This window comes from Vipera ursinii (genome assembly GCF_947247035.1).
Source record: "Vipera ursinii genome assembly, chromosome: 2".
Classification (NCBI taxonomy): Eukaryota; Metazoa; Chordata; class Lepidosauria; order Squamata; family Viperidae; genus Vipera; species Vipera ursinii.
In genome coordinates, this window is record NC_139513.1 from 20,665,197 (window position 1) to 20,680,429 (window position 15,233).

A 15,233-nucleotide genomic window follows, 5' to 3' on the forward strand; every position below is an offset into this window, starting at 1 on the left:
TGCAGTACAATATAGGGATTGAGCTTTTGGTCTGATCTTCTCTTGCTTTCCCCTTCATGAGATCAATCAGAATCCAAAGCTGTTACATCATCCTGGGTTACAGATCGTTAGATTGTCAAATTTGTGCACTAGATGTATAATACAGCAATCCAAGTGATTAGTTATAAATGTCCTTAAAGGAACAGCTTCAGGAAATATGATGTGATTCTATGAATTGAAGATGAAAGCCAACTGCAGTCTCTTATCTTGCAGTATACCGAGTATGAGCTTCTGGCATGTCCTGCCCTTCTTCTTTGCCACTCATGAGATCAACCAGAATCCAAAGCTGCTACCCAACATCACCCTGGGCTACAGCATCTATGAGAACTTTTTCAATGCAAGGATAACATACGAGGTCATGATGGACTTGCTGTCTACAGGGCAGGAGAATGTCCCAAACTACAGTTGTGGAAGACCAAATAACCTTCTGGCTGTGCTTGAAGGGACCGATTCGGAGCTCTTTCCTTCCATTTCAACTATGCTGGGCATCTACAAAATTCCACAAGTAGGAATGAACACTGAAGCTAATTTCATTTTGTAAAGTCTAATGATAATCCAAAAGGGGTCAGATCATAAATAAAATGATTTAGATGACAGAGCTTAAAGGACGCCTGAACTATTCTATTTTCATCAGGCATTCAAATACCTTTCTTCATTCTTACATCACTGTATATCTTGATTGTTTTTTAAAGATACACAGGTTACAAAGGGATTTTTCAACTGAACGAACCTCCACCCATAGCTCAAATGAAGTGCTGTCAATCATCCTTTGCATGGAATTTGCATCCTCTTTTCCCACCCTTCTGCCTCCTCTCCCTGTCTTCTGGTCACTGCAGTCTTGGGAGAAAAAAAAACAACTTTTCACCCTTATTCCAACCAATTCCAAACAAAATCTCTATATATTTTTAAAGCCTTTACAATAAAAGAGCACAGCAAAAAGAGAAACAGTGTAATACAGCAATTTGATATTGGGGAAAGGAAAAAAAAGAATAGGACAAGAAAACAGCATATCTAATGAATAGTTCTGTGCAGTTGTATAACTTGGTGAATATAATTGACCAGCTGATAATGTGAGTAGTGGGTTAGGATCAGAAAAAAAACACCTTAGAGGTAAGGGCTTATTTTTGTCCTTAAGAGCAAAGCAATCAACCATCTTTTCTGTTTCACCTTAGATCAACTATGGGGTCATCAGCCACATTCCAGAGCAGAAATATAATTTCCCTTTTTTCTACCGGGTGAGTCCAAAACAAGAGCCTCCTCACTTGGCAATTATCAAGTTGCTCCTGCATTTCCGATGGACGTGGATTGGCCTTGTTGCTCCGGACAATGAAACCGGAGAAAAATTCAGAAGAACCTTTGTGCCAGAAGCCTTAAGGAAAGGTGTCTGTGTTGCCTTCTCAGAAAGCTTACCCATTTTTCTTAGATCAGGGAGGGATGAGTACATCCTTCAATATGTTAGCGACAGTAAAGTGAAAAGTATTGTTTGTCACTTGGACTTTCAGTCCTCATTAATACTAGCATTACTAATACCAAACATTGAAAAGACAAAAATCCTGTTTGAGGGAAAAGTATGGATTGCTACAGCTTTGTCAGATTTAAATGTGAGATTATTTTACCAATATGTTAATCTCCAGCATTACCATCTTTTATTATCCTTCTCAACTAAGGCAAAGAAATGGACACAATATCATGATTTTCTTTCACGTCATTTTGCTACAGCGAAGTTTGGGGAGGAAGCATTTCAGTGTTCTTATTCAAGCCCTTTGTTGTCTAAGAAAGTTTGGATCACATGCCTGGAAAAAGAGACCTGGGAAATCCCATCCCCAGATCTGGTTGCAAGAATCTTGTCTGAGGATGGCTCCAGTATTTCCACAACAATCCAGGTTGTGGCATCAGTCTCCAGTGCTGCCTTTTCCTCCCAAACGAGTAAGAGGAGGATGCCTTCTGGGGACCACCAGACACTCCAGATGGTTCAACCGTGGCATGTAATGCTTCTTCAATATTTTAATAATGGTTCCCTTTCAATTCTTACATGTTATCATAAAGATAAGCAGAGATGATGGGGATAACCCAAGAACAATTGCCTGTTTCTAATATTTGTTCTGACAAGATGAGACATTTTAGAGAGAGAGAAACAGATAGATTGTGCTGCTGAATCTTCTAGATTAAGCCTGGTGTGCTGATTGAGGATGCTTGTGAGAATAGGTTATGATTTCTGAAGAGACTGGAAGGTTCTTTTCACAGTTGCTGAATAAATAAGCAGTAGGATGGGACAATAACCATCATGTTCTACTGAACTTCCATCATTGTTGCACAACATGTTTGGAATCTGAGATTACCAGTTTCATCAAGCAGAGCAGGCTAAAATAATAAACTAAAAAGATCTGATGTGTGTGAGAGGGAGAGACAGACAGACATAGACAGAGAGACAGAAAGAGTGGAAAGAGCCTGGGAGAAACAATGGGAGTGGGAAAGAAAGAGAGGGAGAGAGGTAATTAGAGAGAAAAATAGAATCTTCCTACCACATTTGCATACAGAAGCGCTGCGATAAAGTACCTCTGTTTTGACTTAGTGCTCAAATGAGAATGTATACATTGCAAGGATGATTCTCCATGTCTTTTCAGCTCCATCCATTTCTAAGAAACTTCCAGATTTACAATTTTTCTGTAAATGACGTTTATTTGGATGAGTATGGAATTTCCACTGCTGACTTTAATATCGTGGACTGGGCAGTATTTCCCAACAAATCTGCTGCTGGGGTGATAATTGGGAATATTGAGAAAGAAGTCTCTTCAGACATCAAGATCTCAGTCGATGAGAGCGCCATCATATGGCCAACATCTTTTAACAAGGTAACCAAGTCTGCCTCTATGTGGGTTTTATTGTTCACCTGTTCCTATCTATCCATGTGATTTTGTGGTTTATCAGTCTTTTAACTTATATGGAGAGTCACCACAGCTAAAAGGATAGGTTGAAGGAGACTATTTCTCCTGTTCCTATCAAAAGATCTATTTTTATGATAAGAGATATCCAGTTTGACGTCATAGCAATATAGATGTGGGGAGAGGAGAGCTCCATACCCCACAGCTGATTTCTTTCTGCCGGGCCAAAGTTGTCCCGGAGAGGCAACAACAAAGGAGGAAACCCTCATTGATAATGGGCAAATGTCAGTTAGCCCATTTGATCCAAGGAAATCCCTCCAAACTGACAGAAGAAGGACAGACTGCATTCATGCAGTCTGACCAAGAGCTTCTGACAGCTGGGAAGGGTGAGGACTAGCCCAATGAGAGGATCAATAACAGCATGACATGGAACTGGGTGAGAAGATCCTGTTTCTAGCTATCATTTTTGAACACTATTCTCTGGAATACATAACAGGAAAATAATGGAAATGGAACACCAAAACGTTTGTTTGATAGGAGATTTTAATACAATTGTTGATAGAAAATTAGATTATATAAGGAGCAAAGGAGGGGAAAAGGAAGAAAGACAGAATGGCAGAAGAAATTTCCATACAGGATACTTAGAGAGAAAGAAACCCTAAAAAGACCCAGTACACATTTTATTTGAATAGACATACAGTAAATCTTGGCCTAGAATTGATATGATATGGATGTCCCCTGAGCTAAGTAATAATATATATGAGATTGAGGTAAAACCTAACATTTGGGCAGACCATAATCCAATAAAGCTGACCCAGAAAGAGATAAAGAAGAAATCAAGATGGAGTTTGAATCAATCCTTGTTAAAAGAGAAACACTTTGTAGAATTATCAATAAAGGAAACGGAGTTTTTCTTTAAAAAAAATAAAAAGGAAGAGATTTAAATTCAGAATACATGGGACACAGCCAAAGCATATTTTAGAGGATTAGCTATAACATATATGGCTAAAAAGAACAAAGAAAAAAAGAACAATTTACAGCACTAAGAGAAGAATTGAAGAAACTGGAATTAGAATTACAAATACATCAAGAAAAGAAAATTGTGAAAAGACAAATGGAGACAGTGAAACATACCGTATTTTCCAGAGTATAAGACGACTGGGCATATAAGATGACCCCCTACATTTCCTGTTAAATTATAGGGTTTGGGCTATACTCGCCGTATAAGACTACCCCTCTTCCAATGCACACCAAATAAAAATTAAAAAACATCAGATTTGATTTTAATATGGTAATTTTAATTCAAATGCTTATGACATGCAGGCGCTTAGTAGGAAAACTGTCACTTATAAACATAAGGCTGTTTGTCATCAAATATGTAAACATAAAACAGTGCAAGTGGATTAAATAATAATAATAATAATAATAATAATAATAATAATAATAATAATAATAATAATAATAATAATAATAATAATAATAATAAGTTGTAAGGGACCTTGGAGGTCATCTAGTCCAACCCCCTGCTAAGGCAGGAAACCCTATACCATTTCAGACAAATGGCTGTCCAGTCTCTTCTTAAAAACTTCCAGTGTTGGAGCATTCACCACTTCTGGAGGCAGGTTGTTCCACTGGTTAATTGTTCTAACTGTCAGGAAGTTTCTCCTTAGTTCTAGGTTGCTTCTCTCCTTGATTAGTTTCCATCCATTACTTCTTGTCCTGCTTTCAGGTGCTTTGGAGAATAGCTTGACTCCCTCTTCTTTGTGGCAGCCCCTGATTCCAGCAACCATTCTCTATTTTCCTAATTCACTTTTTCACTTTTCCTAATTAACTCTAAAGCTTTCCCTGCACAGAGCCTTAAGTAACACAAGCTGCCTGCAATTAGTGCAGGTTCGCATCCCACCAGGCTCAAGGTTGACTCAGCTTTCCATCCTTCCAAGGTAGGTAAAATGAGGACCCACATTGTTGGGGGCAATAAGCTGACTTTGTAATAATGCTGCTGGGTGTGTGTGAAAGCCCTAATAAACAGGCATATACACAGAATGAAGGCTATTGCTAAGCACATTGATTTGTGCTTTAAATTGTAAGCCACCCTGAGTCTTCGGAGAAGGGCAGGATATAAATGGGATTTAAAAAAAAAAAGACCAAATGGGAGATCCGCTCCAGGGTTTCCAGCCAGCCCTGTCCCTAAAGTTTCAGCACCCGGCGTATAAGACGACCCCTGACTTTTGAGAAGATTTTCATGGGTTAAAAAGTAGTCTTATACGCCGGAAACTACGGTAAATTAAATTTAATAGAGTCAGAAGAATTGGCTCTACAAATAAAAAGGGTAAAACAAAACTTTTTTGAAAATGCAAACAAGCCAGGAAGATGGTTGGCATATAAACTGAAAAAAGAAAGAGAGAAGAAACTGATAATAAACTACAAAATGAGAAGGGTCACTTACAATTCCAAACTGATGCAATTAAAAAAAGAAAGACCTTTATGAAAAATTATATAGAAGGAATTTCTTGAGAAAAAATGATACAATACTTTGAAAATGCAAACCTACCAAAAATACAAGAAAACCTAAAAAATATATTAAATGAAAAAATTACAATGATGGAAGTGATAAAAGCTATTAAAAAACCAGAAAAACGATAAAACCCCAGGACCGGATGGGCTACCCACAGAGGTTTACAAATGTCTGCAAGATACATTAAGTCTACCAATGAAGGAAGTGTGTAACGAGGTATTATTAGAGGCCAAACTACCAAACATGGATGGAAGCAAGTATTACTTTAATATCAAGAGAAGATTCAGATTTGACACAGATAAAAAATTATAGTCCAAAATCATAATTAAATGTGGATTATAATTTTTTTGCCTCAATAATAGCAGAGAGATTGAAAAGATTCTTGACTGAAATTACTATTCTTAGATTAGCAAAAATGTTTAAAAATATGTCTAGCAAATGTTGGAAATGTAATCAAAATCCCGGTACATATTATCACTTATGGTGGACATGTGTAAAAGCAAAAAAAAATTTGGACTAAAATACATACTTGGTGAGAAAAGGTGTTAGGAAAACATGTAGATTTTAAACCTGAACTTTTTTTACTAGGCATAATGCCAGAAAAGTTTGATAAACAAAATGTATATTTAACATTACATGTATTAACCGCAGCAAGGATTGTGTTTGCACGGCACTGGAAAAATGAGATAACACCACCAAAGTAAGCAATAATTAAGAAAATATTGGACTGGGCAGAAATGGACAGACTCACATTGAGAATCAAAGGAAAAGAAGATACAGAATACTTCCAAATATAGAACTTATTTTATCAATGATTGGAAAAGCGGGACAGAGAGTAAGAATTTAACCATTATGTCTAGGCAAAAATCAACCCAGACAACACATTGTTCATTAAGCACAAATGAATTGTAATGATAGAAAACTAAGCACCAGCCTCGGGCTCAGGGTAGGGGCGGTGGAGTGGCAGTTGTTGTGAGGGAGACCTTATGTCCGCGGGAGGCCACCATAGTCCAGATAGTCGGGTGTGAGTCCCTCCTCCTGAGATGTGGCCCTAGAGCTCAGTTGGGCCTGCTGGTGGTGTACGTTTCGCTTAGTCGCGTGGCAGCGGCCCTGCCTGAGCTTCTCGATATCCTCTCAGGGTTGGTGGTTGAGTTCCCCAAACTTATAGTTTTGGGTGACTTCAACCTACCATCCCTGGGGGGATCATCTGAGTTAGCTCGGGAGTTCATGGCTTCCATGACGGCCATGGACCTGATGCAGGTTATTCTGGGCCCAACTCATGAGGGGGGGGTCACACGCTCGATCTGGTTTTTCTATCCGGACGTTGGTTAGATGATCTTGGGGGGGTTCCCCAATTATTACATCCCTGTCATGGACCGATCATCATCTCCTGCGGTTGGTCTTCCGTTTTGCCACTCCCTGTCGTGGGGTTGCAGAGCCAATAAGATGGTTCCATCCTAGGCGCCTTATGGACCCTGAGCGGTTCCAAACGGCGCTTGGGCCCCCACCTGCCTCCTTTGCTCACAACTCGGTCGATGCCCTAGTGGAAGCCTGGGAAAGATCAGCCACAGAGGCACTCGACCAAGTTGTACCCATGCGGCCCCTGACCCGACGCAGATCCCAACGGGCCCCATGGTTCTCCATGGAGCTCCGCGAGATGAAGTGTCGGAGACGGGGCCTAGAGAGCTGTTGGAGATCCAGCCGATCCGAATCCGCCCGGCTACGACTAAGGTCGTTTACGAGAACTTATCTCGCAACGATGAGGGTGGCAAGGTCTAACCACTTTGCCACCCTCATTGCGTCCGCAGATAATCGCCCGGCCGCCCTGTTTAGGGTAACTTGCTCTCTCCTTAATCAGGAGGTGAGGGAGGAACCCTTGCAGGGTCGAGCCGAGTAGTTTAGTCAATTTCTGTCAGACAAAATCGCTCGGATCCGGACCGGTTTGGACTCCGACTGGGCAGAGTCTGACGATGAGGATACGGGCAGCCTTGTCGATTTGATCTGGGAAGAGTTCGACCCTGTGACTCCTGAAGAAGTGGACAAGATCATGGGGAAGCTGAGCTCCACCACGTGTTTATTGGACTTATGCCCCTCCTGGCTGACTTATGCGGCCCGGGATGGGACACGAGGCTGGCTCCAGGCAGTGATTACTGCCTCTTTGAGTAAGGGTAGTTTTCCCGCCACCTTGAAGAAGGCGGTGGTGAGACCCCTCCTCAAGAAGCCTGCCTTGGACCCAGCAATTTTAAACAACTATCATCCGGTCTCCAACCTTCACTTTCTGGCGAAGGTTGTTGAGAGCGTGGTGGCGCAGCAGCTCCCTTTGTTCTTGGATGAAGCTGATTATCTTGACCCGTACCAATCGGGTTTCAGGCCTGGGTACAGCACGGAGACGGCATTGGTTGCACTGGTGAATGATCTCTGGCGGGCTTGGGACAGAGGTTGCTCATCTGTCCTAGTCCTTTTAGACCTCTCAGCGGCTTTTGATACCATCGACCATGGTATCCTGCTGCGATGTCTCAGGGGGTTATGAGTGGGAGGCACAGTTCTCCAGTGGTTCTCCTCTTACCTTCTGGGACGTTCGCAGTCGGTGTTGGCAGGGGGGCAGAGATCGACCTTGAGACCTCTCATTTGTGGAGTTCCTCAGGGATTGGTTCTCTCGCCTCTCCTGTTCAACATCTATATGAAGCCGCTGGGTGAGATCATTCGTGGTTTCGGAGTTGGGTATCATCAATATGCTGATGATACCCAGCTTTTTATTTCAACCCCAAACCACCCCAGTGATGCCCTCGACATGATGTCCCGCTGCCTGGAGGCGGTCCGGGTCTGGATGGGGAGGAACAGGCTTTGACTCAACCCTGACAAGACTGAGTGGCTGTTCGTGCCGGCATCCCGGGAAACTCTGATTATTCCATCTCTGGCCATGGGGGGTGAGCTATTACCCCCCGTAGATAGGGCTCACAACTTGGGGATCCTTCTAGATTCACAGCTCTCTTTGGAAGAGCATATTGGAGCTGTGACTAGGGGGGCCTTTGCCCAGGTTCGCCTGGTGCGCCAGTTGCGGCCCTATCTAGACCGGGATGCCTTGCGTACAGTCACTCATGCGCTCGTGACTTCTCGTCTAGACTACTGTAATGCTCTCTACATGGGGCTGCCCTTGAGGTCCACCCGGAGACTTCAACTGGTGCAGAATGCAGCCGCGCGAGTTGTCTTGGGGGTTTCCCGATACTCTCATGTTACAACTTTGCTCCGCGAGCTGCATTGGCTACCGGTTGCTCTCCGGGTGAGGTTCAAGGTGTTAGTGATGACTTACAAAGCCTTTCATGGCATGGGTCCGGATTACCTATGGCAACACCTGCGGCCGGCGTCAACTTCCCTCCGTCCAGTGCGCTCCCACAGAGAGGGCCTCCTCAGGGTGCCTCCGATCAAAGAATGCCGATTGGTGGCCCCCAGGGGGAGAGCGTTCTCTGTGGGCGCGCCAGACCTATGGAACCGCTTATTGGTCGAGCTCCGGATGGCCTCCGACCTTCGCTCCTTCCGGCGCGATCTCAAAACCTTCTTTTTTGAACAAGCTGGCCTGGTCTCACAGGATGGGGTTGGGTTTTTTATAATTAGTTTTAATTTTTAATATGTATCAATTACTATGGGCATAGTTGTTTAATCACTTTTTAATTTTTGTATCCTGTTTTTTATTGTGTATTGCCCTGTTCACTGCCCTGAGTCCTTCGGGAGAAGGGCGGTATACAAATTAAATTATTAATTATTAAATTAATAGAATACTTTTTAAAAAAATCTATTGCTTATGATGGAAATACCAACATTGTTGTGATGTAGAATGGAAAACATGTTGTTGGCTATCCCAAAGCTAGTTGTAGCATGTAAGGAAACCTAGGAGCATCACAAACCAGGGAACTGGTCTTCGACACTGAGGGACTTACGGTAGGGCATTTTATTCTGTGGAATCTTTGGTGTTCTCTGAGCTTGTTTGTTTGTTTGCAGGTAATTTCACTGGTTAATTTCCCAACTAAGTAACATCATCAATGCCTGATGATAGCACTGATAATGTTATCTATTCAAGTAATGAAATATCTACAAACAGGCAGTCAAAACCAGAGAACATCAAGGAATTTATAATTCAACCCTGAGTTACACATATTTTCTTCTCTTGAATCATTCAATTTTTTTTCAGAACTGGAGTCTTCTTTGAGACTGAGTTGATAGTAAATTGAGATCTAAGAAATACATATTGTAAGAAGGCAGAGGAAATGTTGTGACAGATGGTGTTCTAGCAATTGCTAAGACAAGACGAAGTAACCCTTTGCTTTCCATGCTTTGGACTAGACTTTCCACAGTTTTGTATCTTTGACCAGTTGGCTGAAGCTGACAGGATCTGAAGCCCAAATGCAGAATAATCCTAGGATAATGATGATTGGACTGGAGAGTCAGCAGCTCTTTCTGAACATTAAGGGAACTCTGAGATCATAGCCTGCTGAAATGAAATTGTTAGTGGAGAAATTTCACTGAAACAAACATATTTTAATTGTATGTGGTAAAAGATCTTGAAAGTACCCTCTTGAATTCATGAACCCACTTTGGTGCTCACTTCCATTTTTAGAAGTAATCCCCTCATTCATACATTTCTCTGATTTTTTTTTCTGTTCAGAAGGCCCCCTTTTCTAGGTGTACGGAACGTTGCCTCCCAGGATATACCAAGCTGATGAGAGAGGGAGAACCAGTTTGTTGCTACGACTGTTCTCCATGTATGGAAGGAACCATCTCTGTGCAGGAAGGTAGGTAATTCAAGAACAAAGAAGCAGCACCAGTCTTTTATTCTAAGGATAATATGGTAGCAATAGGAATTGCAGTTAGACTTATTTACTGCTTCATAGTGCTTTACAGCATGCTCTAAGCAGTTTAAAAAGTCAGCATATTGCCCCTCAACAATCTGGGTCCTCATTTTACTGACCTTGAAAGGATGGAAGACTGATTCAACCTTGAGCTGGTCAGTATCGAACTCCAGGCAGTGGGCAGAGTTAGCCTGCAATACTGCATTCTAATCACTGTACCACCACGGCTCTGGTATTAGCAAGATTTGTTCTCATATACCAATATACCATTAGATTCAAGAAACAGACTAAAAACACTGCAACAACTGTTCAGTGAAGGTAAAATTCACCATAGTGGATGTTTTCACAAGTTCCTGAAACAATAACAAGCAATCTTGAAAAATATTGAGAGACCTTAAGAAACATGACAGCATTTGAAACACCTATACAAAACAAACCTAACCTCAAATTCTAGTAAGATATTTTTTCTGGCAATTGCAAGAACAAATTTAGGAGAGAATTGGAAAAATAGATATTTTGTCAGTGATGTCAGATTGGAAGGTCACTTTGGAGAATAAGCAGCAATGTCACAAATACCTACAGCATTGATTCCTGGCAACATTAAGTCATGTGGACATGACCTCCCAGAATTCCTTGGGAGTCATGGAATTCAGGGAATTGGGGAATTCTGGCTGAGGAATTCTGGGAATTGAAGTGCAGGTCTTAATGTTGTGTAGGTTGAGAAACACTGATCTACAGTATCTGTGATGAAGCTTAAGTAACTTTTTTTTTAAAAAAATAGGTCTCGTATGTGGAACACATTGCACAGCAGGATATATTTAAAGCTTTAGAACATGACTTTTAATCAGAAAGTTGTGAGATGAATCAAAACTAATATCAGATGCCAGCAAGAATCTTTACACTTTAAAGTAAAACACAAACACAGAAACAAATAGAGTATATGTGGAAGTGGTGTGTGTCTGTGTGTCTATGTGTGTGTGTGTGTTTATCCTGCTCACAGCTTGGAGAAACAACAAAAGGGAAGAGAGGAATGTTTTCCATAAACATAATTATCTACTTTATTCATGCTTAGTAAGTAAGCATTTTCCCCTTGCATTTCATTATTCTAATCATATCATTTTTAAAAAAATAGAGAGAGAAAAAACTTCATTGCTCTATCTGCATCCTGCTTCTTGTCAGTTGGTCATGATGCGTGGAATACCATTGAATCACTATTTAAAAATTTGTTGTGTTTTCTAGATGTAGCCCAATGTGCAAAATGTCCACATGACCATCTCTCCAATGAGAAGCGGGATCAGTGTGTCCCCAAAGTTATAACTTTCCTGTCCTACAAAGAAAACCTAGGTCTCATCCTAGCTGTCTCTGCCCTATTTTTGTCTCTTATCACTGTCTTAGTTCTAGGAATTTTTATTAAATATCGAGAAACTCCCATAGTCAAAGCTAACAACCGTGATCTCACCTACATTCTTCTGATCTTTCTCTTGCTTTCCTTCTTGACTTCCCTTCTGTTCATTGGTCAACCCAAGAAAGTGACCTGCCTTCTTCGACAAACTGCCTTCAGTGTTGTTTTTTCAGTTGCTGTGTCATCCTTGCTGGCCAAGACTATCATGGTGGTGATGGCATTTCTGGCCACAAAGCCAGGCAGCAAAATGAGGAAATGGCTGGGGAAATCTCTGGCCAATTTCATTATCTTCTCCTGCTCTGGTGTTCAGGTGGGCATCTGTTTCATATGGCTGGGAATCTTTCCCCCATTCCCAGATTCTGACTTATATTCCCAAAAAGGGCAGATCGTACTGCAATGCAATGAAGGTTCAGTCATCATGTTCTATTCTGCCCTTGGCTACTTGGGCTTTCTGGCTTCCATTTGTTTCTTGGTGGCTTTTCTAGCCCGAAAACTACCAGGGGCCTTCAACGAAGCCAAGTGGATCACCTTCAGCATGCTGCTCTTTTGCAGTGTTTGGGTTTCTTTTGTCCCTGCCTACCTGAGCACCAAAGGAAAATATATGGTGGCTGTGCAGATCTTCTCCATCCTGACCTCCAGCCTGGGCTTACTTGGCTGCATCTTTGTCCCCAAATGTTACATCATCATTCTAAGACCTGAGATGAACTTGAAGGAGAATCTAATAATGAAAAATAATAAGTGAACTTGATTGTGGCAGTTATATTTTATCCAAATTATTGCTAAGTTAAAATAAGACATTACAAACAGTTATTTTTTCAACGCTGCTAACATCGAATGCTATTGCTTGACAAGAGATAAAGAAGTAGCCATTTCTTATGTTAAACTTGTGTATTGCTTTAAAAGGTTGGGTGGGGGCATGAGTAGAATTTCACCTTCAAGGCCATCTCTCTAAGTAAAGAAGATAAGACCTTGGCGGGTTTTCTAATGGAAGGGAAACTGATTCTTTAATTTAATTGGAGAATATGATTAATGACAAAATTAGAAAGGTGGAGAATTGTGTTTTAATATATTGTGCAAGGGGTGAAGATTTCAGATTTCAGCTTCCTTCGAAGAAGCATAAAGGACTTTTAAGGTAAACAATGCCTCAAGTCAGTTGAAAAGCCCACACATCAGAAACTTGACAAATTTGTTCAAAGACTTTTTCTTCCTCCCATGTGATTAATCTTACTAGCATAGTGAAGTTTGTTGATGTTTCCTCCACCAATTTAAAATCATGTTATTTGTCTTCTAATCTACATTTCTTCAATATCCATTCAATGTACGAGATGAATAAAGAAAGGAATGTACAGTGTTGTCACATTTCTTTACTGAACTGGAAACATACTGTTTAACTTTGTTTTGTTCAGAATCTGGCTTCGAGTCCTTGTGTAAATTTTTTAAAAGGACAAAGAGATATTGTCAGATTGTCAGTTCTCAAAAACATTCCATAGCTCAACATAATTTCTTTTAATTATTCATTTATTTTAAAAGATTTGTAATGCCTCCTATCTTGAGATATATTTTATGTTTTATAATCTTCAAAAGCCATGATCTTAACAAGTATTGTTGTTTTCCGTTTATCCAATCAGGAAGTGACATCTGCTTTGCATACTTAATTTATCTGTCCAATTTCTATCCACCCTCTTTCTCCTGTCTCTCCAAATTTTAAGCTGGACCAGCCAAATGCATTTCGCTCAGTGTTCTAGTCCCTAACAGCAGCATGAAAATATGAGTCTCACTCAGGATTGTAGTTCCGAAGAGCAGAATGAGGATATAAGTCTCCCTCAGGGTTCTAGTCCCTAACATCTACATACTAGGCTGGCCCAGAGGGACTCTTTTCTCTAAAATCAGCAAGCAGGTCACTTCATCAGCCCTAATGACAACTGAACTGACCTTCAAAAATAAAAACGGAATTGCTTTTTTTCCTTTTACTGACTACAAAGGTTGGCTCACAGAAGCAAAATAGCAAAAACGCCAAGCAAATAAAATGCAGGTCCCACAAGTTTTTGAAACCAATTTAGAGATGTTTTATCAAGAAAATTTGCTCATTAGATAAGATACAAATCTCTTGCCAATGAAAACAATGACGAAAAAACCCAGAGCCAGGTAACTACAAACCAATCAGTCTGGTATCAATACCTGAGAAGATCGTGGAAAAGATAATCAAAAATAGATCTGTGAATATCTCAAGGCAAATAAAGTTATAACTAGGAGCCAACTTGGGTTTGTTAAAAACAGTTCATGACAAACCAAGTTAATTTCTTTCTTTGACAAAGTGACTAAATTAGTAGACCAACAAAATTCTATGGACATAGTATACTTAGATTTCAGGAAGGCACTTGGCAAAGTAGACCATAACCTATTTCTTGGTGAACTAGAAAAATATGGGACAGACATCATCATTACCAGATGGATTTGTAACTGGCTGATAAACAGATCAATGAGTAATCCTTAATGATACTATGGCTACATGAAGTGAAGTAAGCAGTGAAGTACCACAACTATCCTCCTTAGGTACACTACTCATCAATATTTTCATAAATGACTTAGATGAGGGAGTAGAAGGAAGGGAATAAGCTGGCAGGAATAGCAACATCCCAGAAGACATATGCAGGATCCAAAAGGATCTTGACAGACTTGAGCAATGGGCTTTCTTCAACAAAGTGAAATTTAATGTGGAAAAAAGCAAGGTTTTACACTTAGGCAAGAAAAACAACAGATAGCTGTGAGAGGGACCTTGGAGTCCTCATGGAGAATCACTTACACATGAGCCAGCAGTGTGTGGCAGCAGCCAAAAATGCTAATACAATCCTTGGTTGTGTAAACAGAGGCATAGAATCAAAATCACATGAAGTATTAGCAGCGCTTTATAAAGCCTTAGTAAGGCCACACCTGGAATACTCCAACCAGTTTTGGTTGCTACGTTACAAAACAGATGTTGAGACTTTGGAAAAAGTACAAAGAAGAGCAACTAAGATGATTAAAGGCCTGGAGACTAAAACATATGAAGAACGGTTGCAGGATTTGGATATGGCCAGTCTAGAAAAAAGAAAGGCTTGGGGTAACATGATAGCAGTATTCCATTATTTGAGGGGCTCCCAGAAAGGAGGGGGTGATCTTATTTTCCAAAGCACCAGAAGACAAGTCAAGAAAGAGTGGATGGAAACTAATCAAGGATAGAAGCAACCTAGAAGTAAGGATAATGTTACTAATGGTGAGAGCAACCAACCAATGGAACAGCTTGCCTTCAGAAGTTGTGGGTGCTCCATCACTGGAGGTTTTCAAAAAAGAGCCTGGACAACCATTTATCTTAAATTATAGAGGGTCTCTTGTCTGAGCAGGAAGTTGGACGAGAAGATCCAATTATATTATTTTATGTTCTATATCCTTAGTTTCCTTGAGTGAGGAATATGGAAATTCACACAGGGAGAAATGAGACAAAGAATTCCCCTGGTGCTCTGTACTTGCAATTTTTTTTATTTTTTTATTTTAATCCCATTTATATCCCGCCC

General features: G+C 40.7%; 1 protein-coding gene across 1 annotated transcript; it reads left to right on the forward strand.

The window, feature by feature from the left end:
* Nucleotides 1-262: 262 nt before the first annotated feature.
* On the forward strand, nucleotides 263-12,424 carry LOC310634771 (vomeronasal type-2 receptor 26-like; the record flags this gene model as incomplete). The annotated part of the gene is made up of 5 exons (XM_083353307.1): nucleotides 263-544; nucleotides 1,212-1,640; nucleotides 2,664-2,891; nucleotides 10,097-10,223; nucleotides 11,520-12,424. The coding sequence occupies 5 exons, from the start codon at nucleotides 263-265 to the stop codon at nucleotides 12,422-12,424; spliced, it is 1,971 nt and encodes a 656-aa protein (XP_083209433.1).
* Between the last annotated feature and the right edge of the window lie 2,809 nt (nucleotides 12,425-15,233).